The sequence below is a fragment of the Triturus cristatus genome, chromosome 11, assembly GCF_964204655.1.
Source record: "Triturus cristatus chromosome 11, aTriCri1.1, whole genome shotgun sequence".
Classification (NCBI taxonomy): domain Eukaryota; kingdom Metazoa; phylum Chordata; class Amphibia; order Caudata; family Salamandridae; genus Triturus; species Triturus cristatus.
In genome coordinates, this window is record NC_140594.1 from 561592541 (window position 1) to 561606183 (window position 13643).

At 44.1% G+C, this 13643-nt stretch overlaps 1 protein-coding gene across 1 annotated transcript in view; it reads right to left on the minus strand.

Annotated features, from left to right (window-relative positions):
* The window catches only part of U2SURP (U2 snRNP associated SURP domain containing), a 776636-nt gene that overhangs the window by 660041 nt on the left and 102952 nt on the right, over nt 1-13643 (minus strand). Inside the window, exon 5 of the mRNA XM_085633584.1 lies at nt 1558-1685. Coding sequence (XP_085489710.1) covers nt 1558-1685 — 128 coding nt within the window. The remainder of the gene's footprint in view (nt 1-1557; nt 1686-13643) is intronic.

Genomic DNA, 13643 nt, shown 5'->3' on the forward strand with positions numbered 1-13643 from the left:
TAAGACTTGAAAGCAGTGGAAGATGGTGCTTAAGGAAAAAGACGTTAAGTCCATCCAGTCTGATTCTTCAAAATTCATATACCGTGTTTTTTTTGTTTTAAAGATTAAGGCTTGGCAATGATCACAAGTATCCACATCACGGTGATCAGATAAGGAATAAAGAGCTCCTTGCTTATCTTAGTTCTATACATTTTAACAATTAGCCAACAAAGCATGCTACACTGCAGAAATAAACACTTTTTAAAAAAAAGAGGAAACACTCCAGTTTCTCCATCAAAACCAGAACCAAAATTAAGACAAGAATAACGAAGTAGCTTCTCTGGCTGAGTCGATGAAGAACCAAGGTTTATTCTTGAAGTAGATAATTATTTGGTATGAAGGGCTGAAAGCCATAAAAGAGTACTGCTGCTAACTAAAACTGGTCTATGCAAATGCTAGTCTAAATAAAAAAATAAAAAGATACCAAATGTTTTCACTTAATGGTTTAAAAACACATTTGGGGGTTTTACTGCATTTTTAAATGGTGCTAAAAGTGTCACAGGATCTCTACAGGATCTCTACAGAGACTGCTGGTATTATTCTGACAGTCATCGTATATCAAGGGTCCCAGGAGTAAAAACTACTTAGACATACAAATTCTCAAATGTACATTTGATTTTAAACACAGCGTTAGCATTTCTATAAAACATATTTAAAAGATGTTTAAAAAGGAAGAATGGCTATCAACACTGAAGTACACACAAACCTTGCTGTACAAAATTTTCACAGTGGAATTAGGTGAAGTGACAATACTGGCATTTGCTTGGTGCACAGGTTGGAATCAGCATGGCCTTTTACCATTATCTTCTATCTGTGAGTGCTTTTAAAAAAGATTCAGAGGTTTTCATTGCAGACTATAGTCTTGAGTCACCCTGTGATTAATATTATTGTTAGAATACTTCCTTCTGGTCCATCTTTGAGGTTTCACAGTTTAACTCACATTCTGAGGCTGGAGGTCAAAATAAAATAAAAAAAACAGTATGTGGTCACGTTAGATGACTTTGTTAAAATGCGATTTTTACCCAAGTATAGGTATATGATTTGGTGCTAGAGAGATGTGCTTCACAGATTGCTTTGGAATATCTTGGTTCGGTAACATGCTTACTTCATTAACGGTTAGAGATAAAATGAGAGAGATGCTGCTGTTGACGTGGCCAGTCCGATTGCTTAGATGGTAACTTTCTATTTTGTTCTTTGATTTCATGGTACATATGTCTGACTCCTCGATGGCACTGTTGGGATGTCAAAATTGGGCGGCAAACAAATTTATGTAGGATGTTCTACCAGATGTGCTATGTTCTGGTTGTGAGCAACATCTCAGAGTGGCTAATGCAGAAGGGAGCAATGTGATAGGCCAATATATTACCTGTATGTGCTGTGTCAAGCATATGTGGAGTGATGCAACATTTTGGTAATTGCATGATAACTGCCCCTCAATTAAAGGTTATAATGCAAAATTACAGTGCACATTTTAATTTTTGTTCATGAAAGCAAAAGAGCGTTAGTGCCTATACTTACAGGCTTTTTTGAATCCAATATTAAAAGTGCAGGTGGTTTCTCATTGATAGGTGGTGGGCATTTTGGATCAGCAAATCGTGATGCAGGCTTATACAATTTACCTCGTTTTTCATCAGTTTCCTGCTCATCTGAAAAGATAAATGAATATAACTAAGTAAGTCATAAGAAAACGATAGAGAACTCATCTTTCAATGGTCATTCTTTCTGCACAACCTTTATCAACACTTCACTACAGCATTTAACAGCATCATCCCATAACCACTCTCACTTCTGTTGCTCCCCAAACCACTAAAACTTATTCAGGATCAACACTCCCTGTACTGCAACGGCACAAAAGATACTCATTCACTTTCACCCATCCAATTCAATCCCTCATCATGTATATTCTCAAACATGACAAACCAGCGATACTCCGAAACCCTACTATACATAAAATATTATCTACAGCTCGCTACCAACAGCCTTAACAAAAGGTATACTTAGGAGAGAAAACCTACTCAACTAGGATTCACTGATTCTGCCCCTTCCCTTTGAACCCACTCTCCAAAGCCAAACACTACACAGGTTAAAATACCATCCTATATCGCTTCCAAACAGCTATCCCATGTTCTTCTTTGGCTCTTCTACGCACAAAGACCGCTATCTCTAGAAATCTATACCATCAAAGAAGATATCTAACCAGAGAAGTACAATATGAATTCAATTAGACATTGCTGGACAGTCACTTTAAAGTTGGATGTCAACATAAAATACTCATGGCAAACTAAGAAACCTTTCAAATATCTTACACAATCATTACATCTACATAATCATTGCATCTACATAAAACAAACCACTCCCCTTTAGACTATACCAAACAACAAACTGCACTTTCTAATATCCTTCACTAAATTAATTCCTAAAACCACAATTAATTGAGACATCTACTTCTCAGACGTTATAGCAGTTTGGTCTCACAAACACCAAACTACTTAAAGCACTGTAAGTTCACCCAACAGGTAAATAACTCATCCACATTAACTGACACACGCCAAGTTGGTTTACTGGAATATTGCGGGTTTGTGTTCAAAGATGGGTAATCCAGTATGGAGTGATTTTATAATGGGGTTCTCAATCATATGTCTACAGGAGACATGGGCACAGGAGGCTATTCATATAAACGGGTATCGAACGTTCCATACAGCTGCTGTGGGAGGCAATCATAGGAAGGCTAAGGGAGGTTTAGCTATTTATATATCTAATATGTTAAATGTTGGAAACATAAAATTGAAATATGAAGAGATCTATTATCAAGTTCTGTTATTACATACCGGGAGAAACCACAGCATAGTACTAGTAAATTTCTATAATAATGTTCAATTGGACAAGATTGAGGAGATTTTGGAAAAATTGTCTAATGCCTTGAAAACATTGCAAAGTGAAGGTAAGGGGGATGTATTTATTGTTTGGGGAGGGGATTTTAATTTTACATTATGCTCCAAGGATGGAAAGGATGTGTGTGGTATTATAAATGAAGAAGGGACAAACGAAACCCATTTCTCACACTTGCAATATGGAAACATCCTGAATGAAATGATGTGTGTTCTTGACTTGGGGTTTGCAAATTAGATAAGCCATGACCCTGCTCCTTTTAAAAGCAAGTTTAATGGAAGAGGTTGCTCTACGATAAAAGATTATATCCTAATTTCTAACAGTTCTGCGTCTAAAGTGAGATCCTTTGAAAACCATGAAATTATTTTGGGAGACCACTTCCCTCAGAGTGTGTCCCTGTCTTTATTAAAACAGCAAATAAAACATAAGCATAAAACTGCTTTGGCACAGAAAAATATTGAAATAAGCAGAAATAATGGGTATGATGTGAAATGGTTGATGGTGGATCAATCTGAAATAGTTAAAAAAAAAAAAAAAAATTGTGAGGACAAGTAACCCGGCAATGGTAACAATTCTAAATGAAAATGTGCCGTATGAGTTAGTTTTATCAGCTTTTGAGGAAATCAAAAGAGTTATTAAAGATGCTTTGTGGATTCACAGGTCTAAACAAAACAAGAAGTCCATCTACGATCAAAAAATAAACTTCGTAAATAGCTTCAGCTAGTTGGGAATCTTGTTTGATCATAAAACCACGTGGGTACAGGCTGTCCATATGAGAAAACGTGCCTTTATAAAGACCGTTGTAGCCTTGGTAAACTTTTTAAAAAAACTAGGAAGGAGGCCACCACAAGTGCTATTACAAATTTATAGGGCCAAATGTGTATCAACAGCCCTGTATGGTGCAGGATTGTGAGGATATTGTAATGCACAATCTTTACAAATCGTTGAAAATCAATTTTTAAGTTATCTTCTCGCACTCCCAAATAGTGTTTCATCGTACATATGTCATTCGGAACTGGGGCTCCCATTTTTAACGGACTTAATTAAACTGGAACCAGTTAAGCTCTGGCATAGGCTGTGGAGATGTGAGGAAACGCATTTAAACCAGGAGATTTTAATTGATGTTCTGGGAATGACTGATGTTTTAAAAACAAAATGGTTGAAATATGTTCAGGACTTTATGTATGATTTAGGGCACCCAGAATTTTTTGATGAACCAAGTAAAATGTGTGTTATATCAAAAAAAGAGCTGAAGGCAAAGGGAATGTCACAACTTGAATCGGTTAGATTAACAGATTAAATTTCCAAGCCTACAGTGTTGCATCATCAGATGACTAACAACATTTAGAATTCAATATCTTACTTATGTCCAAGGGGCTTATGACAGACGTTTGTTAACAAGATTTAGATTGGGTATGTTACACCACACAATCAGTTTTCCAAATATGAATGACTGGACCAGGGAAATGCATCCATGCTCATGTGACGATATTTCAGAGCAAACAACAATACACAACAATACACGTAGTTCTCTTCTGTAAGTTTTATAATATTCAAAGGAAAGCATTGTTATTGCCCCTTTTAAAGAAACTTGGTCTTAGGAGATGCCGTCCAGTGTTTTTAGCATTACAACTTTTAGAGAATGAATATGTGACATGGGTTTTAAATATGTTTCTTAAAAAGTGTGATAAAATGTAGATAGACTATAACATATTGATGGATCACCTGCATTATTACTGTACTTTATTCGGGAAAAGAGTCTGATGTTTGTTAAATCTGTATGATTATGTATTTTCTTTTTGTGATGTGCTTTTATGATTTTTCCAAAAAGAAATCGGTATATATATATATATATATCTACTGGCGGTCGCCAGTAGATAGTTATAGTTAGGACCGTGTTTCCATAGGAAATCCGCAACATTCTATTTGGAATAACTTTGGCGCCGGTTGACGAATCCTCGTGAAATTTTCAAAATAGGTGGGGCGCTCCGCTCCTACCCTTTAAAGATAGGGACACCTCGCTGCGGATGGCCAGAGAAAAAGGCCAACTTGAGTGGCAGGGGTCTACCATATCGATTTACCCGGACTTTACCGCGATGGTGCAGGAGGCCCGACGGAAATACGTGGGAATCAAGACAACTCTACGTAAACTAGGACTGCGCTATGGGATGCTATACCCCGCCCACCTAAAAGTAGATGTGGATGGCCGCTCAAGCGTTTGACTCCCCGCACGATGCCCAGGAATTCTGCCAGGCCTACTCGTGAGTCAGGGCAACAGCGTGGATCTCCCTCCCCACATCGTTCACACAAAATCACGGTCTCTGGTGCAAGCGCTGATCTCTTCTCTGCCAGTTAGAAAAACATTGTCACCATTACCAAAGGTTTGTTTGTACTTAGCCTGAATGAGTAACTGTAAGAAAGTGGCTCTGTATATACTGTTCCCAAATAGGTACAGTGTGCAAAGAGTCCACAGTCCCCAGAGGCTTGGCAGAGGCTAAAGTTAGATATAACCTTACTCTGTAAAGAGGTAGCTTGGTCGAGCAGTAAGGCAGTATCGGAGGACAGTGTAAAGCATTTGTTGTACACACTCAGCCAGCAAATGGTCTCACGCACTCAAGAACTGAACTCTAGGCCAATGGTTTGTATAAAAAAAATATATAGTTTTATTTTAGAACCAACAATAGGTATCAAAATATACTTTCTCAGAATGAGATGATTTAGATAAATACTTTCAATAGGCAATAGACTTTTGAATGCAATAGTTACAGTTGTTGCAATTGGCAACACAATTCAAACAATCATAACATTGAGCTCAATGGGACTTTTTAAGTAAATGCAATTTTAGTTACTTTACAAATGATTTTCTTACTCAGGGTTGGATCCTGGATTCAAACCTGGTGCACTTCCTGTAAACAGATGAAAGAAATCGTTTTTGTTACACAGGCGATTTTTAAGGAATATTTGTAAGTTTGAAAAACCAGGCAATGTTATCCTATGGAGGAAAATCAAGTTATAGGTAAGTACGGTTGCAATTACTTTTCAGGGTCAGTGCTGGGCACCAAGATCCAGCACTGGGATCTCTCCTGATAGCAGGTGAGTAATTTTGTTTTCGTTGATCGGCTGATTTTTAGTGAATATTTTAAAGTTTAAAAACTCGACACTTAGAAGAATTTGGGGGGGGGGGGGGGGGTCTCTGGTGTTGAGGCTGCAGGCATCGTCAGGAGCGTCGAGGAGGGTCCTTGGGTGCTGGATTCGGGGTCACAATCGCCGGGGAGACGTCCTCGTGGTCTTTTGTCCACTCCGGCACAGGCCAGGCTTGGCAGGTGCAGGAGTCGTGGTTCCTGGCTGGTGCCAGGGGTCTGCTACTTGCTTTGAGCAGAACCACTGCTCGTGGGAGTCCCAGATGTTCAGAGTCACAAGGCAGTCAGGTCCTTCGGGGTTTTTGAGGTTGCTGACCACTGGAGACGCCGGGGTTTAGCAGGAGCAGGTTCAAGGGTCAACAGGCCTGTAGGACTGGGGCCAAGTCAGTTGGTGTCTTCCTATTGTTAGCAGCTGCACGGCAGGTCTTCTTTCTTCTTGTTCTTCTTGCTTGTTTCGGATTCGGATCTGAGGAAGGAAGGTTCACGGTGCCCCTAAATACTAAATTTAGGGGCGTTACAGGTAGGTAAAGGGCAGGGACCAATGGGTCCCTTCCCTGGGGTGGGTACACCCCCTATCCTGCCACTGTCCTGTGGGAGGGGGGCAGTAGCCTAGTCCTGATTGGGCATGGCTCCCCATCTTCAAGATGGCGAGAGCCCAGAGATGTGCTTCACCTCGCCTCCCCCACCTGAGGGGTGGGGTTGGCAGAGGCTGGCACACTCCCTTTCCTCCCTTGGGGTTTCCCGCCAGTCTTCCCACCAGAGTGGGGGTCAGAACCGGTGGGGGCCAGTTGCGGAGTACAACAAGTGACCTGGAGAAGCTCACAAAGGTGGCATGCCTTTGAAGCTTCCCCTGCCCATCCTGGGGGAGGAGACCTAGCACCTCGCCCAGGATGTGCATTGTTGCAGGCCCAGGAAAGCGGATGGCTCTCTACTCAGGGGTCCAGCAACAGGTCTGCTGTGTGGCAGCCTAGGCAGCCCCTCAGACAGGACGTGGATTGTAGGTTAGGTTCAGGGCAACTCTAAGTTGCCCTCTGTCGTGCATCTTACATTAAATCCCACACTGGCATCAGTGCGGGTTTAATGTGCTGAGAAGTTTGATACCAAACTTCTCAGTCTTCAGTGTATCCATCATGGTGCTGTGGAGTTCATGTTGACGATCTCCCAGCACCATATACTCTTAATGGCAGCACTGCACTTACAGTGCCCAGGAATGGACCTGGGTACTGTAAGGGCACAGGGCTCATGCACCTGTACCCGCACAACTGGCATAGGGCACCCAGCTAGAGAGGTGACTGAGGTATGCCAGGGCAGTGTGTGTTGTGGGCATGGCACTCAGGGATGTGTGCCATGTCGAGACTCTGTTTTGTTCTGCACCAAGAAACTCAAAGGCAGTGTGTGTGTGTTAGGGTACAGGGCCTCTAAGGGTGGCACAATAAGTCCTGCAGCCCTTAGGGGCCTTCTCTGGTCACAAGGCCCTGGGTTCCTAGGGTACCATTTACCAGGGGCTGACATGTGGCCAGAGATGCCAACTGGGTTTAGGCTTCATGCAGTTTTAGGGAAGGAACATAAGCCCTGGGTACCTGATTGGCAGGAGCCCAGGGCACACCCAGTCAAAGTACATCAGCAATTCAGCAAAAAGTGGGGGCATACCATGCAAGAAAGATGGCACTCTCTCACAGTAACTGCTTACCACATACAGCATATATTGCTATTCACATGCCACCGCGTTGGGGACTGCCGCATGAGGTAGTCCCCCCCACCCCCCCAATGGTTGATGCAGGGAATAAGTGGGGGAACAGGGGGTAATCAAAAGCTTTTTTTCCAATACAGTTTCTTAGATTGTATAGTAACACCCATGCAGGTCCTCACAGTTTGCACAGCTTTATTACAGACAATGGCTAAAAGAGTGTAACCAGAAGCTAATGTTACAATGATGTCCTGGAATGTCCAGGGTCCAAATAACCAAAAAAGTAAACAAGTAACTCATTATTTACAAAGGCACCAGGTGGACATCACCTTCCTGCAGGAAACACACTTGGGATCATCGGTCCAATCTTTCTCTGCAGCCAGTTGGGGTGCACATAGATACTGTGATGGATACAGTTCCTATGCTAGTGGGGTTGCGATATTGATACATAAGCAGGTTCCCTTTCGGGAGGTAGCGGTCTATAGAGATGCAGCGGGCGTTTCCTGCTGGTAAAGAGGTGTTTGCTGGAGCATTCGGTGCTGCTAGTTAATGTTTATGCACCAAATACTGACGACACAGACTTTTTTAGTGTCATTCACACACAATACCAGAAAAGCACTATACTACAGTTGCATGTACTCCATCTTAGTATCATAGCCCTGAACACCTTAGTGCTTCTCTGTATCAGGTTCTACAAATTGACCAGTTGTGAGCCTTTTTCCCCCTTCATCAAGTAAATTGCTGCACACTTTTTAGATGGTCTGCCTCGTTAATGTATTTTTTTCTGATTTTATTATGTATAATGTTGGTTTTTTAAGATTTTAGATCAAAAACTTTACTGGGCTGCACTTATGAATTCTGCACTTATATGTTCTGATGACCGAATAAAGTTTTATTGATTAATTGATTGATTGAAATAGCCTGTAGTGCCGCCTCCTTTCACGGTATGGGGGTGATGCCTGCTGTTCTCAAACGCGACCTTACTGACCTAGGCGTGGTGGATGCATGGCGGTTGAGGCACCCTGAGGTTCGAGACGATTCTTTCTACTCCCACATTCACACCGCTTACTCATGTATCGATTATTTCTTTCTTACTCACACACTGCTTTGGGACTTGAACTCCACAAACATTTCAGATAAATCAATTTCAGACCATGCCCACTTAGAGAGAACCTTGGCTAGAGCGGGCGGCTCCACCCCCTCCCGGTGGCATTTTCCCCCTGCAACTGCTCAGGGACCCAGCTGATATTGCAGAGATCCAACAAGATTTCTGCCTACTACGATGCCAATCTCAGGGGACAACTCTGGGACGGCTTTAAAGCCGCTCTAAGGAGCGTCATATCTTCCATAGCCATCACCCCTACACAGGAGGCCAGACTGTTTGAGACGGGCCTAACAGCGGACATTAAGACCCAGGAACGCCTCGACCATTCGGCCCTATCTAGATGCAACAAAACACATTTGGCTCTACTGAGGGGCCAACTGAGGGCACACTGTACGAACAAGTCTGAACGTTCCTGATGGCCTTAAAGCAGCGATACTATGAAGAGGGGATAAAGTGGGTTTTTTGCTCGCGTGCAAACTCCATCAACAAACCACATGCACCCACATATCTAAAATCAACCTCAGGATTGGAACCTGGGCCATCAATGAGCAGGTAAAACAAGCAGCATTTCAAGATTTCTACCAATCCCTCTATGAAGGGGATAACACACCCTAGGTTAACATACATTCCTACCTTACTGCCCTCGGGAACCCCTAGACCCTCAACACTCAGAACTCTTAGATGCCCCCAGCACCCCAGCTGAGTTACATAGAGCAGTCAAGGAATAAAAAAAGTGGGCACAACTCTGGGCCCAGATGGTCTCCTTGTGGTGTTTTATCGCAATTCCTCCCACAACTCAAGGACCGTATGTTGGCATTATTGAACACATTTACAGCAGACAGAGCCCTAACCTCCACCATGGAGGCAGCGGAAAAAGTACTTATCCTAAACCTGGTAAGGATCCCTCTCTCTGTGCATCTTACGGCCCAACAGCTCTTTTAAATGCAGATTCTAAGATCTATACAAAGATTTTGTTAAATAGACTCGAGTCATATCTTCCTAGTCTAATTGATCCGGACCAAGTTGGCTTCATCTGCCAGAGACAGGGAGCGGATAATATCTGCTGCGTCGCACACTTAATCAAAAAACTCTCAACATTACAACATTCCCGCCTATCTTCTCTCACTAAATGCAGAGAAGGCCTTTGATCAGGTTAGCTGGCCCTTTTTAAAAGCCGTCCTTAAGATTGGTCTAGGACCGGACATGTTTTCTAAGATAATGGCATCTTAGGTCTCGCCCACGGCTACGATCTGCTTTAATTGGCAATCCTCATAACCAATCCACCCGGCGATGGGCACCAGGCAGGGCTGTCCGCTCTCACCTTTACTCTTTGCCCTAGCTGTAGAATCCCTAGCGATCATTTTCTGCTGAGTAGAGGACATTACAGGCATCCCATTTGGCGGGCGCAAGCATACGATCGCCTTTTTCACGGACGACCTTTCCTCCCCTTCACCCACCTGCATATTCAGTCAGTCAGTCAAAAAACTTTATTCGATATATAAAATATCATAAAAGTATAAAACATTATAAAAACAATGGTTTAAGTAGATAAAAACGAGAAGCCGTTTTAACAATATCTGTATCAAAATAGTTCGTAAGCTCCAAAAAGAGAGGTAGTCTACAATCAATACAATATAAAAAGGAGGCAAATACAGCAGCAATAGACTAATTCAGGTAGTGCTAAGGCTGTGTCAGTGGACGTTTGGACTCGGCACAAAGGCTGGCGCTTCTTGAGTAGCCTCTGTCTAATCCTCCAGGCCCCCCCCAAGAACTTGGCAGTCCCGCAGATGACACTAGGGACTGCCGTCTCATAGGTTAGAATGCGCAGGGCCACCCTGGCTGACCTGCAGCCCAAGTTTAAGCAAATGGGTTTCAGCCATCTAGATCTAACCTGGCTGTAGGCCCGACAAGCAAACAAAAAGTGGGCGATAGATTCGGTAGGGGAAGCACATCCCGGGCAGCCCTTAGCAGCACCCTGCTTACCACTCCACCCTGTCTGGAACTCGTGTAGTGGTAGCGTGCCGTATCTAAGCTTGAGGTATAATGACCTATCGCTTGGGGACTCAATCAGGTCCAAAAAGGCCTCCAGTCTGGGTATAGGTTTGATATCTAGGAATTTCTCACTAAGAATACCTCTTTGGGACCTCAGAGTATCAGCATTAACCCAGGCCCAGTAAATTTTTTTTACAATAGCTTTGGAGGGGGGGCTCTGGTTCTCCCAGAACTCGCACAGACCTAGAGCTGCCACCAATTTGTATAAATTAGATACCCAGGAAATCTTAAAGCGAGCACCAAGTAGAAGAATATCGTCCAGGGCAGATGCGTACTGGCCTAAGTCCGGGGACCTTCTTAGCCAAACCCAGTATAGTAGAGGGCGTAGTCTAGCCACATTCGCTTATGGGATGTCTGCCAAGGTCGCTGTGGAGGGGGGCTAAAGGAGTGGACTGAGGGAGCGAAACTATGTCTCTAAAGAATTTGTTTTCCGATTTGGTCAAGTCTGTGAGATTGTCGAATCCCCATAGTTCCGCCCCATAGAGGGATGCAGATAAAGCCTTCCCCTGGTAGACCTCTGTAGCTGCAGCAATTGGGCGGCTGTAAGACAGCCTCTGATGTCTCAATATGGCTCCTGCTGTGCGTTTATGGCACAGGAGCATTTTAGAGAGGTGTGGGGCCCAATTCAGCTTATTGTTGACCCTCACACCAAGATAGTCAAAGGCTGTGACCAGCTCTAAGTTAGAATTGTCCACCCTGATGTTATTCTTAAAGCTCTTGGAAGGGGACATGGCCATTAACTTGGTCTTGGAGGTGTTAATTTTTAGGCCCCTAATATTGCAAAAGTCAGTGAAGCGGGTCAGGAGTTTTTGGAGGCCCATAGGGCTCTTGGAGATCAGCAGCGTGTCGTCTACGAACAGCAGGGAGGGTGTTTTTTCCCCGTTCAGGGTTGGTGCGTCGACCCCATCAACCCTCAAATGGTCAGCCACCCCATTATTAAAGAGGGAAAATAGGGTCGGCGCCAAAACACAGCCCTGTCGGACCCCTCTCCCTACTGCTATTCTCTCGGTCATCTGTCCCTGAAGGCCCCACCTGACTCTTGCAAAGTTGTCTTCATGGAGCCGAATAAGAAGGTCCAGAATAAGGGGGAGGAGGGGGGGGATGCCAAGATCAGCCAAAACTTGCCACAGCTTTGGACGAGGTACCAAGTCAAAAGCTGTCTTGAGATCGATAAACGCCAAGTAGAGGCTGCCCTTTTCGATGGTCACAGATTTCCAATATAGGGTACAAAATCGAAAAACCTGGTCAATGGTTCCCACTCCCTGCCGGAAACATGCCTGAAAATGTGACAAGATGCCAGCTTCATCGATCCAGGCCCTAATCCTGGTTAGGAGGACCCTGCCAACCACTTTTTGGATCACATCAATCAGGCTGATAGGCCTGTAGTTGGCAGGGTCCTCTCTATCACCTTTTTTATAAATAGCCACCACCTCTGCCCCCCTCCAAGAGTCTGGTACAGAGTGACCCATTGCGATATTATTTAGGGTCAATAAAATAAACTTGGCCCAGGGCTCTCTATCATGGAGAAGAAGGTCCCCGGGGAGCCCATCGGGTCCAGCTGCCTTACCCGGAGCTATCATTTTTAAAGCCGTGTGGATCTCACTAAGGCTAAAATCAGCCCCCCCCCCCCCCCCCCCCCCCCGGGGAGGCAGTAGGCTCCCGGGTTGGGCCCTCGGTCGACAGGAGAGAATCTTCCCCCAATGAGTATAGACCAGAGAAATGTTCAAACCACTGGTGCCCAGTTATATGATTTGGAATTGGATCAGCCCCACCCCTTGCGATAATGTCTATGAGGTCCCAAAACAGGGTCTGATCTTTGCATCGTGCTGCCGATTTGAGATCCTGCCAGTGGTCCTCTTCCCAGAGTCTCCTAGCTTTTTTTATGGAGTTGTAATAGGATTTTCGAGCACAGACAATGGAGGGCTGATGCCTTAATTTTAGAGCCCTAGCAAGTTCCTGCCTTCTTGCCCTACAGTCGGCCGAAAACCACAAGTTTCCCGTATTTAATCGGGGTGGCTTGCAATCGCCATTGGAATTTGTTACAAAAAACTTCCCCACCTTATTAATGGTCTCAAGATATATCTCTTCAAAGCTACTGAGAGATGTACTGCTGGGAGGGCGGACCAGGACGGCTTCCAACAGATCAGTGCTTTCTACCACGATGTCTTTTATCCTGACCAAATCTATCTCTCGCTTGGCAACTTTGGACCACTTAAGTCTTCTACTGCAGTTAGATGGAACAACCTCTCTGGACCAGTGAGACTGGGCTCCGTTGGGCGCAATGAACGTAGTGATCATTTCGCGCCTAAGTTGCATGGTTAGTGGGTTGCGGTCGCTCTCCTGCCTAGGCAAGACTTCCATGTCAATGAGATCCGGCCACAACTCAACATCCAGCAAGATATAGTCTAGGCGCGAAGGGACCCTAGTTCTAGTAAATGTGGGTGCTCCTTTGGTATCGGAGCGAGATCTGCCATTTGTCGCCCTTAGATTAAACTCCAAGGTTATGGCGGTAATTTGAACAGCCCTTTTGACCATTTTTTAAGTGGCGAAAGACCAAGCGGAGGAATTCCTTGCTTATGATCGGCCGTCTCTGTACCTAAGATGTCATCATCACCAAGGGGCTCGAAGGTGCAGTTGAAGTCACCAGCTACTACAACACCCGAGGTGGAGGTGAGGGCAGAAAGCTGGGACTCAAGGAAAGACAACGTAGGACTCTCTTGCGCTCCTGATG